At 40.4% G+C, this 17891-nt stretch overlaps 2 protein-coding genes across 8 annotated transcripts in view; one reads left to right on the top strand and one right to left on the bottom strand.

Moving 5' to 3' along the window:
• Window positions 1-12013, bottom strand: sertm1 (serine rich and transmembrane domain containing 1). Of its 2 annotated transcripts, none has more exons than XM_082549111.1 (2): window positions 5128-5235; window positions 1-3339 (listed from the first exon to the last, which is right to left on the bottom strand). In XM_082549111.1, the coding sequence occupies exon 2, from the start codon at window positions 3332-3334 to the stop codon at window positions 2993-2995; it is 342 nt and encodes a 113-aa protein (XP_082405237.1). In that variant the 5' UTR covers window positions 3335-3339; window positions 5128-5235; the 3' UTR covers window positions 1-2992. The 2 variants fall into 2 exon arrangements, with proteins under 2 accessions (XP_082405237.1, XP_082405236.1); XM_082549110.1 differs by lacking the exon at window positions 5128-5235 and adding an exon at window positions 11644-12013 and having other exon boundaries at window positions 2431-3339.
• The window catches only part of ccna1 (cyclin A1), a 26126-nt gene continuing 11588 nt past the window's right edge, over window positions 3354-17891 (top strand). Inside the window, exons 1-2 of one of the 6 annotated variants that reach the window (XM_082549103.1) lie at window positions 3354-4047; window positions 7581-7661. The gene's annotated coding sequence lies outside the window, so the exon portion shown is untranslated. Of the gene's footprint in view, window positions 4048-5310; window positions 5603-7580; window positions 7662-17891 lie in introns of those variants that run through there. The other 5 variants (XM_082549104.1, XM_082549106.1, XM_082549107.1 and 2 more) reach the window with 5 other exon arrangements.

The raw sequence follows: 17891 nt of genomic DNA on the forward strand, positions 1-17891 counted from the left end.
TCTCATCAAACATCATTTAATAATTTGATTCAATTCAGTTTTATTTATTCATTAAGCAGCCTGAACTGTTAATACAAGGCAGGATGGATCCATGCATCGTTTTTCCAATCTTCTGTTGTGAGCCCTTACCAACTGTAGCTTCAGTTTCAATTAAATTCCATTTTATTTACATAGTGCCAAAACACAACTTGCCTCAAAGCGCTTTATAATGTAAAGACTACAATAATAAAGAGAAAACCCCAACAATCAGATGACCCCCTGGGAGCAAGCACATGGCAGCAGTGGGAAGGAAAAACGCCCTTTTAACAGGAAGAAAGAAATTGTTTGTTTTCTAATAAAGTTTCTAAAACGCGCCTTTCATATTCACCCAGTGCATCAAATGTAAGTCACTGACCGGCCATTGGGAGTAACTTGGGGGTTCAATGTCTTGCCCATGGACACTTCAGTAAGCCACTTACTTACATAAGCCACTTACTCTGTGATACTAGGTCTGCAGATTTTAAACATGCCTCAGCTCTTTGTTCATAAATATATAGAATATATATCTCTTTATGTTTTAAGTGCTTCTAAATAAGAGAAACATTGGTTTTGATAAAATTTACATGCCAAACAGTTAAAATGACCAGGCAGTAGAAAATAACACTAGTTTAAGTATCAATTTATGCCACTAAAAGTGAATTTTATAGTCTAAAATTATAAATGAAATATTAAAATGATATGACTTAATTTTATACTGAAACATTTTGATTTCTATTTTTTTTTTTTTTATTAGATTTAAAACTAATTACTTTAAAATGACCAGAACTTTACAATCTGATTGACTGACTGACCTGGGTGTTTATTAATCCGATTACAATAAGAAATATAGTAAAATAACAAGGCTATGGTCACTATTTTAATATTAAAATTAATACCACCTCATGTTTTAAAAGAATCTGTATTTGAATGTGCTATTTAATGCTATCAATGTTACCTGGAAATATTTGCGGTAGTTATTACTTTGTAATAACCTTAAATCAGGCCAATATGTTTACATATTATCATATTGTAAAACATTAACTGTACAATTACAAACTACACTTACTTTTATTTGCACATTAACAGCCCTAGTTATTAATCTCTTTATTTATACTTTATACTATACTACATCTACCATTGCTCACCTAAAAACTACGTTCAATACCGCACTCTATTTATGGTTATTATTGCTTTATTACTATATTGTGTACCCACTTTTGTTTCCACTGAGCTGTATAGCCACCGAAAATTCAATTATTAAGGTCTTGTATACCTAATTATGGCATCTTATTGATGTGTCTAGCACAGTTTTTATAAAGATATTACCAGAATTGGCCAAATATTAATAATAAAAGATGAATGGATACATATTTTTGTATATATTTTTGGGTTGTATGTGGCATTTTTTTCAATCATTTAAAGAAAAATTAAAATCCAGGGATTCGTGGATTGGGAAGAATGAGCTGAAGTGAAACTACAGCAAAGCTAATAATTACATCCAATTTGTTTACAGTATATTTGATGCTTTATCTTATGCTTAGTACTACAGCCATTTTCCTAATTTTGCAAGACAAACAAATCCATTAACACCTCAATTATAACTGGAATGATAAACGAAAGCATTGCCACTAATCTCTTTTTTAATTAGTGTGATGTTTCAGCATGTATAGAAGTTAAAGGGATTTTGTGATTAAAGTTTATACATGGGGGAGTGCTGAGTCTGTCAGACCGTACCACTTGAAATACACAGATTAATTGGAGAACAGTGAGGATTTGTCAAGGAGTCTGACAGCTCTGGCTGTTTTTATTGCTTGCGGCTGTCATCTATGAGCCTTTGTGGTCTTTACAGTTTATTGACTTTTCTGACAAAGTGTGGCAAAGATGAATGAACCGTTTTCAAATAATTCTCTCTGTACGTGCCATACATTTTTGTCACAGTGTCAAAAAGACTTCAACTCACAATATTAAAAAAATAACAAACAAGTAAATGATGTATTTTCAGAGTAAACAACCATTTCTCTAACCGAAGCCTGGAATAAAAGCTGATGGCAGCACAGAGCTGCTGTAGTCTCTATGGAGACCGGGATCGGACGCCTTATAAATTGACAGGCAAGAGTGGTAATCTGTCGCGCTGGTAGACCTGTCTTTCAGGCTCGGAATTTCCTCTTGTAGTTGATGGCACTTTTGACCTGGCCTGTCTGGAGCTGGAGTCCGTGGGTGCCTGTCTGTCAAGTCTCCAAGCGTCATTTCTTTCTTACCTTCACATCCACATCACCGTTATCGGTCCTCTTCTTGTGCAACCTCCTTTCTTCATACTTTGAATGATTACAAGCCTGACGTGATCACAGTTTGGATGTATCTTGCCTTTTCATTTCCAAAACCTTACTGAACAGCTGAGACACATCTATGTACTTCATGTACAAAGTTAAAGAGCTTTAATAGGATTTTTATACCGAGTTTGCAATGTAGTCTACAGACATTATGAAGCATGCTGTACAAAGCTTCACTTCAAACAATAGTATTTCTTCTAAGTTGAACACGAGTGCAATACGAGAAATGACAAAAAGAAAAAAGAGGAGAAAAGATAATGAGTCCCTCATTATGCTGTTCCCCGCAAAGGGAAAGCAGAATCTCAGATTCATTTGTCTTAATTGTGAAAGTAAGACTCAGAAGGGTGCATTCACACTCACCCTTCAAGACCTCTTCATCACATTATGAGCAGATATTTCCCCTGTGCCTATGCAGATTGCATGGCCCCGCCAGAATTAGAATATGCATGCACGGACTGTAATGCCATTATGTCAGCTTCTTTGGGGCTGACAAAAGGTTTTTGTGTTTGTATGTCACAGTGAGGAGGTGCTGGACCTCTGTGTGCTTTATATGTGTGTGCATGCTTGCCTTTGTTTGCATGGGCATGCACCAATGAGAGCACATGTGCATATGTCTGTACTGTATGTGCTCCCTCCCACATCCCTCAGGTGGAGAGTGCAGAGATGGTGGACCTCTGAGATGAGATGCTACATATCTCCATGTTGGTGAAGGAGCTTCCTCCCTCGCTGCTGCAGTCGGGGACAGAGGAAGAAGAGGAGATGATGTTCTTGAGCCTGTGTAGGGAAATGACGAGCAGCGTCAGAAGGAACACCAGCAGGCCGAGAAAGAGCCATACATAAACATAAACATTCCCTGGACGCCCCGGAGATGAGGCGGCCGCAGATGTGGAGGCAGAGGTCGGGGAGAAACGGAGGAAAGTCCCATTGTCTACTGACGAGATTCCGGTCTCATTTTGGTCCATCAACGGAACGTCAATCCCAGACATCCTGACTGTTGTTTCGTCATGGAATAACAAGAGAGACAAAAGGAAGAGGAGGGAAATTTATTGAGGAGCAAAAAGACGTTTAGTTTAAAAATCCAGTATTTACAAAAAGCCTTTAAAAAGTGATTTCTCTTTGTCTGCTGAAGAATGGGAGATGCTTCCTGATGCCCACACCCTCACATAATCCCAAACAGCCTTGGTTGGAAATGATCAATTAAAAAAAGGATTTTTGTTCAGATTAAAAGTCAGGAAGCTTTTTGTTTTACTTTATTTATGCCGATGACACTGCCATGAACAGCAGGGGGAGTGCTTGTCTTATTGAATGCCTGTCAGGCTCGGTGCCCAAAGCTGTGCGTGCTCATAAATGAAGCCATCCTTATCTGATGAAATTAAACCCCTTATAATCAGCTTTCACAAAGACAGATGAAAACCAATCCTCCTCCACTGTATATTAATATTGTTAATAATATTCCATCACAAATTACTGCATGGCACGAAACTGGCGAGGAAATGCGAGCGACCGCTGGAGGAGCAGTCAGAGTCTTTGTGCTGGTGAGACACAGAGGGGAAGGGGGCTGTGCTGAATTTGGGTTAGACCAGCCTTGTGTCTTGACTTGATCTATGACAGCAGAGGAAAGACACTTCAAAGCGAGGAATAAATGACCATGACCGGTATGAAAGCTAGAGGTCAGCAGCACACTTTTCATCTCCCAGTGGTATGAGCTCAACTTCTTTCTTATCTTCTGTTCCTGGCCTCCTTTTCTCCCCATTTTTTATAGCCTACATTTCAGCATGCCCCATATGTGAGCCCGGCCACTCGTGCGATATTAAGGCTGGAGAAAATTATACTCCTGCCTTTTGATCTGCAGTAATAACCTCTGTTAATCAGATCAGTGCTGCTGAAAACTGCGGAAGTAGCTACAATGTAAAAACATGTTAGAAACTGGAAGGTTTCACTTTAAATGCTTTGCCATTTCATTTCATTATGATGTTTCATTCCGGAAATTGGGAATGTTGCTCTGACAATATTAATAAAAACATTATAAACTTGTCTCAGTGTCACAAAGTGTTCTCTCAATTTTGTAGTTTGCTGCTCAGACACCAAATCAGTTTGATGTGGACTAATAATCATTTATTTAACCTGACCAATGAACACTGTGTTTTAAATTTAATAATACTACAAAGGGACAGTTAGCTAGTAGATTTAACCTTCATAAGCTAATTAGTTAACTAAGCTTGAACTAGCTGCTTGTTATTCTGAATTGGCAGAGATTAAATGATGCAAGTTGAATAGCTAGTGAATGCAAGTTATAAGCATTTTCAATCTATTAAACGCTCATAATGCTACATTGTTACAGTCATTAGTATTTTTTATATATTATTATACACTGATGAATCCCAAGCAGCAAACCCCTGGGTCTGAAAAATGATAATACAGACGTACAAAACTGAAATTCTTCAAATGGACATTTGAGCAACTGAAGTCCATGCTAACCTTATGGAAGCTTCTTTTTGACACTATTTTGATTAATTAATTGCATTTTTCATCAGTAGGCCAAAAGTTTTGGTTAGTATCTCAAGACATTCACACTAAATTTTAAATAAGTCATCTCTAAATTTGGATTTACCCAGAAGTGACTACAAACTGCAAGCTACTCAGTGAAAACTTGAAATATTGAGAAATTTCTACTTCTGTTCGATCCTGTTTGTTATCTAACAAATAATTCCCTGTCATGCAGTTGATTAAGTAGCACACAGTAAACCGAAAGTTCAAATCTTATTAGCAAGTTGCTTACATCTAATTAGCCATTTGTGGATAGTCTTAGCAAACGAAGTTTGCTAAAACATTAGCTAACAACTGATGCTTATTAGCTTAGCACTCCATGCTTTCTTTCATCCATCCGCTTCCGCTTATCCTTTTTCAGGGTCGCGGGGGGCGCTGGAGCCTATCCCAGCTGTCATAGGGCGAGAGGCAGGGTACACCCTGGACAGGTCGCCAGTCTGTCGCAGGGCCAAACAACCATTTGCATTCACATTCATTCGCACATTCACACCTAGTGACAATTTGGATTATCCAATTAACCTATCCCCACAAGCTGCATGTCTTTGGACGGTGGGAGGAAGCCGGAGTACCCACGCAAACACGGGGAGAACATGCAAACTCCACACAGAAAGACCCCGGCCTGATGGTGGAATTGAACTCAGGACCTTCTTGCTGTGCGGCAACAGTGCTAACCACCGTGCCACCGTGCTGCCTTTCTTTCAGATAAGGTAATAAATGGTGGGAGGTGTAAAAGATTAGGCTCCTTTTTGATAAAGTTTACAGTTAAGGCTGCCTGCCCACTTTTTTAAGAGCTTCATTTTATCCACTGACGCTTTGGAAAATCATTACTCAAAGAGTTATAAGACTTGAACCAAGCCAATAAGCTACTAAGTGAATATGACCATTAAAAGATTTGATTTGGATAATAAATAAATAAATAAAAGAAAAGACTGTGCAACTTAAATACATTTGGCAGTGAATGAACTAATCATGCCAAAATGCACACCAAATACCAGCTTCCAAAGGGACTAACTTCAAGCCTTCACGAATGGAGTTGTTTTCATCTAAAATATTGTATACTACTACTACGTCTAATAATAATAATAGTTGTGTGTGTGTATATATATATATATATATGTGTGTGTGTGTGTGTGTGTGTGTTGTGTGTGTAGTTAAATATTGATATGGTGCTCCTAACTGCATCCACCGCTCTCACTTTCTAAGATTTTGCGCTCTCTGAAGTTTAAACATTTCCATGATAACAGTAACCTCCACCAATCAAAGAGATCTCTGTTTCAGCTGAGGATTGTGGGTAGAGTTCTTTTCCACAGCACTGCAAATTAAACACTTTTTTATTAATAACACAAAGTTGATAGGTTTCCACAGCAACACATAGCACCATGCCACAATGTTCCACTTAGTAACAGTGGATAGCTGAATGGTTACAATATAGTGACTCCAAATCAAAATCCCAGTGGGGAAAATGAGGGGGATTTTCACTTCTGGAAACTCACTTTTCTACTTTCTTCTTTACTTGACTATATTCTACATATTGCTGAATAGTTTATGTTTTGTCCTTGTCCTCCACTATGCTCTCCTGTCGTGGCCTTGAGGCTGGTTCTACTAGAGGTTTCTTTTTGTTAAAAAGGAGTTCTTCCTCCCCACTGTCACCAAGTGCTTATTAATATGGGATCATCGGATTGTTTGGGTTTTCTGTCTAATATCTGAGTTATGTACCTTACAATGTAAAGCGCTTTCAGGCAGTTGTTAATCTGAGATTGCTCTGTATAAACAAAACTGAACTGAATGTGCAAACCAGTGGGTGACAAACAGTGGCTATATCCATCTTTTATATACAATCTGTTTTGTTGCACAAAGTTTCAGATAATTTCATTTGGTACAAAACTTTCTGTGATGATTTTTGCTTATGAAGTTTGGCAATTTGGCACTCCATTCCCAGAATCTTTTCTTCCCTACGTATTCACTCCATTTTATTCTCTTACTGTCTCTCTCTGGATGGTACATTTGGCAATAACTCTAGCTCTCTTTAATTTAAAGCCCAAACTACCTTCAGGGAGATGCACAGCATAATGAGGAGGAATGAGTTGGGCTGCAGCCTTTCTGTGATTGCGTGCTCTCTTGCCCTAACTCTGTATTCTTTATCAAACGCTCCCAATGGTTGTCCTGGCCCAGTGAAAAACGGTCTTGCCGCTTTTGTTAGCTTATAGTGCCTCTCTTTTTCCCCCAGACTCTTTTGGAAACTTGTATTGATATTCCCTGCACACGCTGCTCACATTGCCTTTCATTGCTTCTGCTGTCTTTTTGCAATGCATCGTTCTCTGTACTGTTTTCTCTCCCAACCTGACATCTTTCATTTAGTGCATAAAATGTTTTGGTCACATTAGATTTCCAATATATTGAGGTAAAAAAAATGTCAGTAATTAGTTGTGTATACATCTGAAACATCCCCAAAAACTTGCCAGTGAACTCCTGCCTACTTATCTATCTTCAAATCTCTCTTCTTCTCCTTCTTCTCAGCCACATTTCCTCATCTTACCTGTTGGCCTCATCTTTCCATACCACTCTTTCCTCCTCTGTATAGGTTGTTGATTTTAATGATATGTTGTTTTGAAATTTGCACTGAAGCTTGTTCATTGTGAGCTGAAGTGGCTGATAATTGTGCTTAATGATGCTTTTTGTATCCAGGCAACGATGCACGCTCAGTTCTTTTTTTAAGCTAATCTACTTTAAGAGGGCAGGCCATGCAGTCCTTCTGACTCTGGAGAGGTGAGCCATACACATGCACACACACACACATGCACACACCCGCCTACATATAATAAATACCAGTAGCTATTTTCCTTAGGAATTGCTGCAAATGTAGTACAGAGAACACAGAGGACTAATTGGGAAAATGAGCTATCTTTATACAGGAAAATTATATAAATTTTAAAAGTGGCTTGGCTTTCACGTGTTGGAACATGAGTTGTTTATTCCTGCCTCCAGTGAATCAGCAATCTCACATCACATGCTTCTGTTAACAAATTTATGGTTTTTCTTCCTTCTGAAGGTTACACTAAATTCACATTTTAGTGTCAGGTAGAAACCCAAGTCATTGACTTTATGTATCAAGTCTGTTGCAAAAGTTTTCTTTGTTGATCCTTAACTGCATCCAGAGTGATGTAGTGCACAAGTGTACGAGATCCCAGAAGGCTGTCAGCAAAAATATTTACACTGTGTTAAGTTAAAATTTTAAGTGGCCTTCGTCTTATCTCTTGTTTTTCTCTGGTTGTGCTGGATCTGGGTTTTGTATAATGTATAATGTTTTGCTGCAATCAGGCCTTGCTCACTATTGATTCTGCTGACTTTGGACAGATCGTTGGTTATTTGCCCTTGAGCCTACACCTCCTTTCTCTGACAGAGGGTTAAAGATAAAACGCTGGCTGCTGAAGATGGACTTAATTTCTTTTGCCTGTTTTAATGTGTGCGCTTTATTCCCATCTTTTTATGTGTCTCCCACAGAGTTGTCGTCTCAAAAAATGATGTATCTGCTCAGTAATTCATGATTTTTATTAAGATTGCTCATAAACATGGATATCAGATATTCAAGCCCATTTTGGGGGCAAGAGGCATGCTTAATGCCTCATGAAAATCCTTACATCATTACAAATAAACAGGATTTATTTTCTAGGTGTAAGGTCAGCAACATAATTAAAAGCTTTGTGATCTTAAATTGTTGCTCAGAGAGACACTTTTTTTAATAGACACAATATAACATTTTTTTCTATCCATGCTGTCAATGTCTTCCTATTCTTGCCACATCTCAGATTCACTGAAGTGTGATCTGGACTGCTCTCACACCTCCCTCTGAGCAGAAGCTGCTTTTTTAAAGCCAGAATGGCCCCTCTGTTGGACAGCCTCTCCAACAGAGAATGAACACCACTGCTGGTAGCTGCTCCTCTGAGAGGAAATAGGATGAGTGAGGGCCGTACCTTGAGGCTGGACATCAGCAAACTTTACTTGACATGACTTACATCTCTGTCCTTTAATACTTTTCTCCCAGTTTTACTCCCAGTCAGGGTTGCACAGAGTTCAGCACTGTGAGACTGTTCTGCCTTTTAGTCCTCTTATTCTCATGTTTCCTCTTGAGTCTAGCAGCCTGGAGCTCATCAGTGGGTTCTTGCTGAAGTGCTCTCTTTTTTTTGCTCTCTGATATGACTTGTGTCTGATTAAGTATTTCAGCTTTTTATTCCTATAGCAGCATTGGTTTCTGGGCTTTGTCATGAACTTGAAATATGTTCTGTATAGACACGGCTGTCTGCTGCACACTTCAGCAAATTTCTCTGCGTATCTTCACTGTTGCTTTCTTAGACTTTATATTTTTGCCACTGGTCTATCTCTATAGACAGTGAGCCTCGATTCCCAAGGCTCTCTCTTTTTCCTGATCAAACTCCTTCTCTTTGATCTGCACAATTTCTCGAGGTCTCTCCTCAAACAACCTCATCCTCTGCTACTGGAGTATGTTCAGCCAAACTCCTTCTGAGACACGGTGCCGCGTAGCTTCCCGTGCTCCACTTTCTCAATCTGTTCTTCACCCAACACCCTCCTAATTTTCTCATCATCTCTGTGTAATCTTCTTCACGGTCACCATTCAGCTTATGCCTCTGCCCATTCGTCCCCATCAGCCCTCTTGTCCTATTTTGCATGTTTTCATTTCTTAGTGCGTATCGTCTTTTTTTTTCTTCTATGCTTGTTGATATTGCTGGACAGTGCACGTCTTTGCAGTTTTATACCCGATGTGTCGATAAAATCATAGAACAAAGCAAATCTTACTGTGCTTTCTTGTAAGCCTTGTATGAGTCTAATATTAATTACTTGATTAATAAATGTTCAGTCTTTACGCAAGTCTTTTTTTTTTTTCACATTCAGCACCATTCATGCTCATTCAGGGCCAAACAGAGACAGCCTTGGAGCCTCTCTGCAACTTTTTATTAAACCTTGTGGTGTCCGAGAAAGAAAATAGGCCCGGCCATTGCTGGAATTTTAACAATCCATGCATGCGGCTTATGCAAATATTTACTAAAACTGAAAGTTCCCACTGAGATGGATTCTCGTGTTTGTTTAGTTCTGGTACTAGCCCTTCACTTCATGAATAATGGACAACATCCATGTGTTTCAAAATGTCATGGCATTTGGACCATATTCTTTTGTGGAAGTGTGTGCATGTGTGTCGATGCGCACATACGAAAAAGCACACAAGAGGAGCCAAAAAAACCCAGAAATCCTGGGGATATACATTGTATTGGATGCATGCAACACTTGCACATGCGTATGTATACTTCTATAGTCCAAATAGCAGATTACCAGGAGATAAAAGTAACCTGGATTTCAGCCATGCTACGTATCTTACATTCAAAGCCAGATCAGCTGAAAGCAGACCTAAGCCTCACCATATGAATTCCAATTTGCTTCTGCAGTTGCAAATACCACAGATAACGCACAAAGGGTCAGAGATATGCAGGAATGATGAAAGTATGAAGAAACAGATGTTACAATATTCACCAGAAGCTGTAAACCGTTTCTCCGCTCTTCTTGTTTAGCATGACAACAAACATCATCTCCAGTTTTTTGTGCACTTAAGCAAAGCATTAAAAAAATGTGCACAAATATAAACATAACTGAAGAGGCTCCAGATTTAGAAAAAGGAGGAGTTGAACTGACTGCAAAACTACTAAAGAGCAAACTGCAGTTTCTATTCTGAGCTTTTTACATTTCAATAGCAAAATCTCGAAGCGCACCTGACTGCACTCAAAGCTTTACTGGGGGTCGTGCCCCGGTGTTCAAGCTGCTATCTGATTCTCTCAGATATTCAGGGCATGAAAGTGCTGCTTTCAAAAGGCCAAATTGGAGTGAGATCTCAAAGGTGCTGCGAAGGGTTTAATCTAACTGACAATAAGGTAGCATGAGTTAACCCACGAGCAGACAGGAACAGTGATCATCATGAATAGGAAGCACTGGACGATTTTTTTGGTCAGTGGCCAGTGTGGATAATGAGCTCCTTGCTTTGATGTTTCACTGTGTGTATGTGTGTGTGTCTGTTAGTTCATCCCTGTGGTAAAGTGTATTTTTACACCTCATTCTCATATCTGTTAATTACTCCTGATATTTCTGAGCGCCGTGGCATAAAACCCGATGCTGAGTTACTCTGCCTGTGCAGCTCATTTACTCTCTGATTATTATGATGAGCTGAGTGAGTCATACATCAGTTCAAATGCAAACAAACCCCGCTCTTGTCAGGATTGCTCTGAAAGGACGCTTTCCTCACCCTCTTGGGGGGAACAATTGCCCCACTCATCGCTTGTCACGCTTTTCCTCCTTTTCCCAACTGTCACACCGGAATCCCGCTCACCTTCCAAGTTGGTGACTAAAATGAATTCTTCCCGCCATGCATGCGTACATCTCGCACACTTTTCCTTTTAAATCTCTCTGACTTTGACAGAAAGGCTGCCGGTGACAGCAGCTTCACCGCAGCTCTGCGGGTGTTGATAAACCATAAATAAAGTTGTCTGTGAATGAAGAGATGAGTTCAAGCTGAATAATCTCTCTGTGTTTAGCAGGATCCTTCCTTATAGATCTCATCAACAGATTCCCTGCTCTGTCTGGTTCATTATAATAATTTGGAAAAATGTTGTAAAATAAAACAAAGTAGCCTGAAGCATCAGCAGCATGCATGCAGTTGCTGAGAAAAGAAAGAGGAATAGATACAGACCTTTATTTTTCTTATGTGAAGCAGCTGCTCCTCTCTCACGTTGTGCAAAAATCCATCTCTTGTTTGGTCTTTCAGCCGAGCAAACCAGATCTGTTGCCCCTCAGAGCTTCCCTGTGAGCCTCCCCTCTCCCTCTCTCTCTCTTGCTCTCTCTCTCTCTCTCTTGCTCTCTCTCTCTCTCTCTTGCTCTCTCTCTCTCTCTCTCTCTCTCTGTCATTCAGTGTGAAACACGGCCGCACAGGCTCGTCAGCCAGAGACGAAGCAGTCACATATGGGTCCCTTCTAGAAATGGAGTGACACATATAAAAGGCCTACAACAAAAACTGTGGCTGCTTAAATGTACTGACACTTCCTTTCCTTGAGAAGCAGCAAAGATGGGCAGAAGAGAGGAAATTTTAATTCCATCCTCACTTCTCTCCCCTTTCCACTTCTCCGTCTCCACCCTCCCACTTTTCTCTTTGCTTGCTCATCAGCTTCAATAACGATCACACCAACGATCAGACACATTCACAGAGCAGTTAATAAGCTGTTCGCGAAGCCTGTTAACGCCACACCACAAGTTGTCCGACAGACACGCAAGTAAATGAAATGACAGTTTTAGCCATTTTAATACATTTCTGTCATTGTGTGCTCAGACACACAATTGAGCCGCCTTTGCTTTGGCTCTTCCGTTTGTGTGAGGGACACACGGCCCAGCTCTGTGCTCTCAGCTAAACTGTGTCAGTAGACAGCATCCAGTGGTGAGTAATAACCGGCTGCTGTTGTGGAGAGGCAGACCGAGCTGTTTAAATGAGACCCCAGACCTGTGGATGAATGAACAACAACAAAAAAAAAAAAAACGTGGGGGGGGGGGAGCCCAAGTGGAAAGTCGTAGCATTCAACATCTCTTTCTCACCTCCCTTCATCTTAAAGCTCTTATCTCGTGTTTTCACTCCCGTCTCTCTTCTCTCTTTTTTCTCCTTCACCTCCTCAAACCAGTTAGCAGCGGCAACTGAGCAACTGAGTATGGACACATGCCGCAAATTACACATGAAACGAGGCGCCTTTTTAAAAAAGGCTTCCCATAACTTATCACTTGCTGTATTTCATCGAGTGATGAAACAGAGAGGATCGTATTCTCGACAAACTATGTCGATTTATAAGCAGGAGAAACACTCTGCCAGTGGTGTCAACCACTCTGGATTTATTGGGACAGGCTTTGAAATATGTGTCTGCAGCTTGACAGCAGAGATTTAAAGCAGACTGGTGGCTGTTACAATTTCCGTCTCTGTCCCTGCTCTAGGCCACTCTCGCTCTCTTAATAGGTCCCTGCATTCCATTAGAACTTTGTAGATTTGCCCTGCCAGCCACGATCACACGACTGCACACCTACCAACATCCCAACTATCTTTCTGCTACTAACAACAGACCAGCTTCTTTTACGCCTGGCTGCCTGTCATTTTTTAAACCTGCTTGTTCCTCACAGTAGCCTCTGCCTATCTGCTTGCCCGGAAGCCTCAGCCGTTTTTCATCGCCTGCTCTCCATCTGTGGCCTCCAACCTGTGCTGCACATGGTTTTTGAGACTAAGGCACAGCTGTGATTTGACTAGATTGATATGCTAATTTCAGCATGCTAAAACCTTTTAAGAAAATGATGCCAGTGTGTTAATTTTAACTAGATAAAATTCTTATTGTGTGCACCATGCCTGTTTAGCATGTTAGCATGCTATTGATCATTTACTTCATTAAAATTGAGCTTGATCGTGTCATTAAATGAAGGGTCCAGTAACCTCAGGTGCTGCTGGAACTGAAATATTTCACTAAAAAGGGAAAGGCTAAAAGCCTCTAGAGGAAAAGCTACTGAATTCATTCTTTACATGTCTCTATCAAAGATTTCAACCCATTAATTATAATTATTTAATGTGTTTATAATTATTTAAAATTCTTACCACACTTTGAAATGCCCCGCCCCCTACTTTACCTGACTTTTCAAAAATGATTTATTTTATCTGGATGAACTGACGTTTAAATTGCTTTGTTTGGCACTAGATATGTCTTCTTTTGGTGTAAAGCACTCCAAATAAAATCCAGTCTCATCTGACTTAGCATAAATTATGCTTGTTAGCACCTTAATGGTATTCATGAGGTGTTAATTGTGTGGCAGATGTCACCTGTCTCTGCTCTGTGAAGGGAAAAAGGCACCTCCTCCTCCACAGATGCCTCTATCTCCTGCCATCTGCCCGCTGACATGCGCACCAGAGAGGAATAGCAGCAAAGAAGAACGCAGGGCAGAGATGAGATGACTTTATTTAACATCCAAATCCAGCATCGGCAAACATCACCGCTGGTATTCAGGTGTACGTACTCTGACAGCTATGCTAGAAAAAGGGCTTTGATTTATTGGATCTGCACAAATATATATATGACTATATTTTGATTGGCAACCCAATAAGAAGCTGGTTTTGCATTTCATTTAACTACTCTAATAATTATTTGGCCTGATCTCACACCATAGAAGACTATTTCTAAACCTATCAAAGGGAATCACTGCGGACAACTTTTTTTCTAAATAGGGAATATGCTAGGCAAAGCTAATTAAGGCAATGGGAGTACATGCACCCTCACTCTGTGCAAACTCAAATGTTCTTGTGTGCGTTTTTGTTTCATGTGTGTGTGTGTGTGTGTGTGTGTAAGAGCAAGAAAGAGGACTGAAGGATAGAGATAAGCGCTTCGGCCTCAGCTGGCTTTTGTCACTAATCCCAGAAGGCGAAGAAGTAGCTGCCGATTCCATGTCATTCCCTGATTTCCCAGCCTGTTCTCAGTCCATGCCATCCTAGAGCTGCCCTTGTAAGGACACCAGTCTCTGCACTGCATGTTAATGAGAAGAAACATGCAGCAGTCAGGGTACAGCTGCAAAGGAAATCTCTGTTTGCTAAAACCCGTGTGAACACAACTATGAACTCTGAGATAAACGGCAGGAAAGTGTCACAATATTAGTTACGGATTATGTTCCAAGATGCGTACATTTTAGATGTGCCGCAAGATATGATTTACATCCCTCTGGTAATTTGAACCAATTTGCCGAGCATCCCGCTGAGAGGGAGGCTCATAAAAAACAAAATTTCCCTCTGTGATGAGCACAGGAAAACTGCTTCATATCCTCTCCTGACTGCAGGAGAAAGTATTGCTGCGTCTTTAATCACGGGGAGGCAGCGTGCCTTTGTCTCCAAGATGTACGAAATTATTAGTGACATTTGAAAGATTCTGAAACCAATAAATATGCAGCACACTGCCGCTTTTCGTCTCATGGCGGTGGCGTGCCAATCAGAGTGATCTTCAGAGATCTGAGAGCGTGGAGCAGAACGAACATACTGAGGCGTATCGGTGACACACCCACATGTCCACGCACACACACACAGAGGACGGAAGCCTGATAGGCGAGCACTTGTCCAGAATAACAATGAGAGATAGCAATGTGATACTGGGGCTGTCTCAAACCACCCCCTAGCAGTGCGGGCAGCTCGACCACAAGAGCACAAGCGTAAGCTCAAAAGTCCGACAGCCGACCGAGGCACCATCCTACTCCAAACTTCACCATTAATAGCACTTTGCAATTTTTTGGCGCTCTCCTTCTGCAGGGTACACTCTAAATTCATGAAAGAGGAGAAGAAAGAAAAACATCCTCAAAGTCAGATTCATTTGAATATATGAATAATTTACTGCACCAAAAGATTTGAGGCCCTTAAATTGCAAAAAAAAAATAAAAAAAATAGAAGCCCTTAGTCTCTTACTCAGACATTCATAATTCATATGTCCCACAGCTCTGACTGGGAGATATTTGATGTACGAGCAGTCCGCAGAAGGTACTGGGGATACAAGGACAAAACGCGGCACTTTGTCTTTCAGCGTGATTACTGAATCGTTTTGTCTTTGCTGTGAATATCAAGTGGTTGACTTTGTTTTCTGTTCTGCTCTCTCCTCCTTTATGTTTTCCTCTCATTTTTTTAATTAATGAAAAGGGAAAAAAAGAAGAAAAAAGCAGTAAACAAAGTTTTTGTCAAAGGTTTGTTATTGTGGCACGCCGTGATATAAAGTGTAGCCCTGGGGTTATAAACTGAACAGCCTGTGTGTGTGTGTGTGTGTTATACGGCATCCTGATTTAAGCAACATAATTATCCTGCCATTATAAGAAACAGACAATAGCACACCCCTGCTCTCTGTGCTAATTTTCCTTTCATGCCTCTGGTTTACTGCAGTGATGGACCTCTTAATGAATCAGACTGGCACCAAGCTTCCGCATCATATCCCTGATTAAAAAGTCCTTAAATCTACATGACAGCTTATAAGTAAACAATAAATAGAGTGGGTGGACGGTGGGAAACAATATGACCTTTAGTTAAGAGACAAGGGAGGAAGATTGTAGTCATCATATTTAATGTAGGTTGTTGGCATCTCCTGCGAGCACTTAGACTCCGTCCTGCAGTTTTCTTCAGTTTGGCACAGATGATTTGTCCTCTTTGGAGTTCTCTGATTTGAAAATGTGCTTATTAAAGCACTGATTGCCTTCTTTAAGAGCCAGTCACTGCTGCTGATCAGTTTTCAACCCCACACGAGGCCTGTGTTGGCAGCAACTAACAAAGCAATGCTAGAGTTAAAGACCTCTTCTGTGTGGTGTTTGCGTGTGCAGATAGGCTGCAGAGACAACGCCATACAATGGGCTTGTGGGAATAGGGATTGGGATAAGCTTAATCAGGCTGAGCTGCCAGTGTAGGTTAGCTACATAATATTTCCTCTTCTTTGAGCAGCTGTAGCATGAAAATGACAAAAGGTAAAAGGCAACTGTAAGAAGATATATCTGACTACATTCCAGTTTGCCATCCTCTAAATGTGCCATCACTGGGATGATTCACTGGACTCTGATGATACATTCATGACCAATTAAATCTTTTTTCTTCTTGCAAAAACCAGTGAATTTGAAAATATCTGTCCAGCAAGAATAATCCTCAGCAGATTGGGGATGCCTTTTCATCTCCTTATCCTTCAAGTTAGTGGCAACTTTCATCATCCTTGCTTCTATTTTTGAACTTTTCTGTGCTCAGGATGGGAGACAGTCTCAGCTCTGGTCCCTCTCAGCACTGTAACACCTCTGGACCAAAGGCCTCCTAGAGATATGAAACTCGTCCTCAGCTTGGTGTCTCCTGGACTGTCCTGCTCAAACCCCCAGCACATCTGATGCATCCAAGCCTTTCACTGGCAATGCATCCCACTAATGAAATGGTACCAGCCCTATGCTATCTGTCACGGGCAATCTGCATCTGCTTAGGGAATGAACGGAAATGAGAATGAGAGATTAAGAAAACAGAGGAAGACGGACAGACTTTGTGTCCCATGAGCTGGTGCCTGTGCAGATATTGATTTTATTTTAACAGAAGAAAATAACCACATCAGGAAACCTTATCCCCCATGCCTACTGTATAAAATAGGCAAGGATATATTATCAGGTCTTTGGTAGAACAAAGTTCCAAAAGCATTTTTCCTGTTAGAAAGAAAATTACTGCTCTCCCTCGACGTAACATCCTCCTGTTTGTGTTTGTTTCTCCCACACACTGATTCAACAGATGACGGATGATTCAAATTTTAACGTATCAATTTACATTACATTACTTTGGAGGAAAAGAATACACAGCTGAGTTTAAAAATGACCAATAACAGTGGAAGAAAGATGCTCCTTCCTCTGCTGTGGCATGAAAACACTGTTTAAATCCAAATCATCAAACATGAATTTTAAATACATGAATATATTGTTATATGTGTGAGGAAAACATGTCTAAAAAGGGTCGTTTTGAGACACTGTGGACTCTGTTTAAAGGTGGAAGGTTTGGTAATGTGCCCGTAAAAAGGCACAGTCGGCTACAAGCGAAGGACCCTTACATCAAATACTAGTGTCAGAACATATTAAGAGCAATGATTGACTCGAGGCTAAAGAAGCATCCTTGTGACCGAAAGGCTAAAAGTGGGAATTTCTAAACTCAGCAGCAGCATGACTGCTTCCTAAATACCTCTATACCTGTAGTTCCTGCTGTGACTAAATAACACTAATAAAAACAACAACTCAAGATTATTCCACAAGGTCTGTTGCCAAAGAAAGACATAGACTTTGAGACACTTTGGAATTTTAATTAGCTGAACATTTCCTCGATTTGCATCACCTCCTTTCCCGAGTGGGCAAAAGTTCAGGGCTTTTTTGCTAAATTAAATTTAACAGGGTCAC

Source organism: Aulonocara stuartgranti (assembly GCF_965226115.1).
Source record: "Aulonocara stuartgranti genome assembly, chromosome: 10".
In the NCBI taxonomy this organism is placed as follows: domain Eukaryota; kingdom Metazoa; phylum Chordata; class Actinopteri; order Cichliformes; family Cichlidae; genus Aulonocara; species Aulonocara stuartgranti.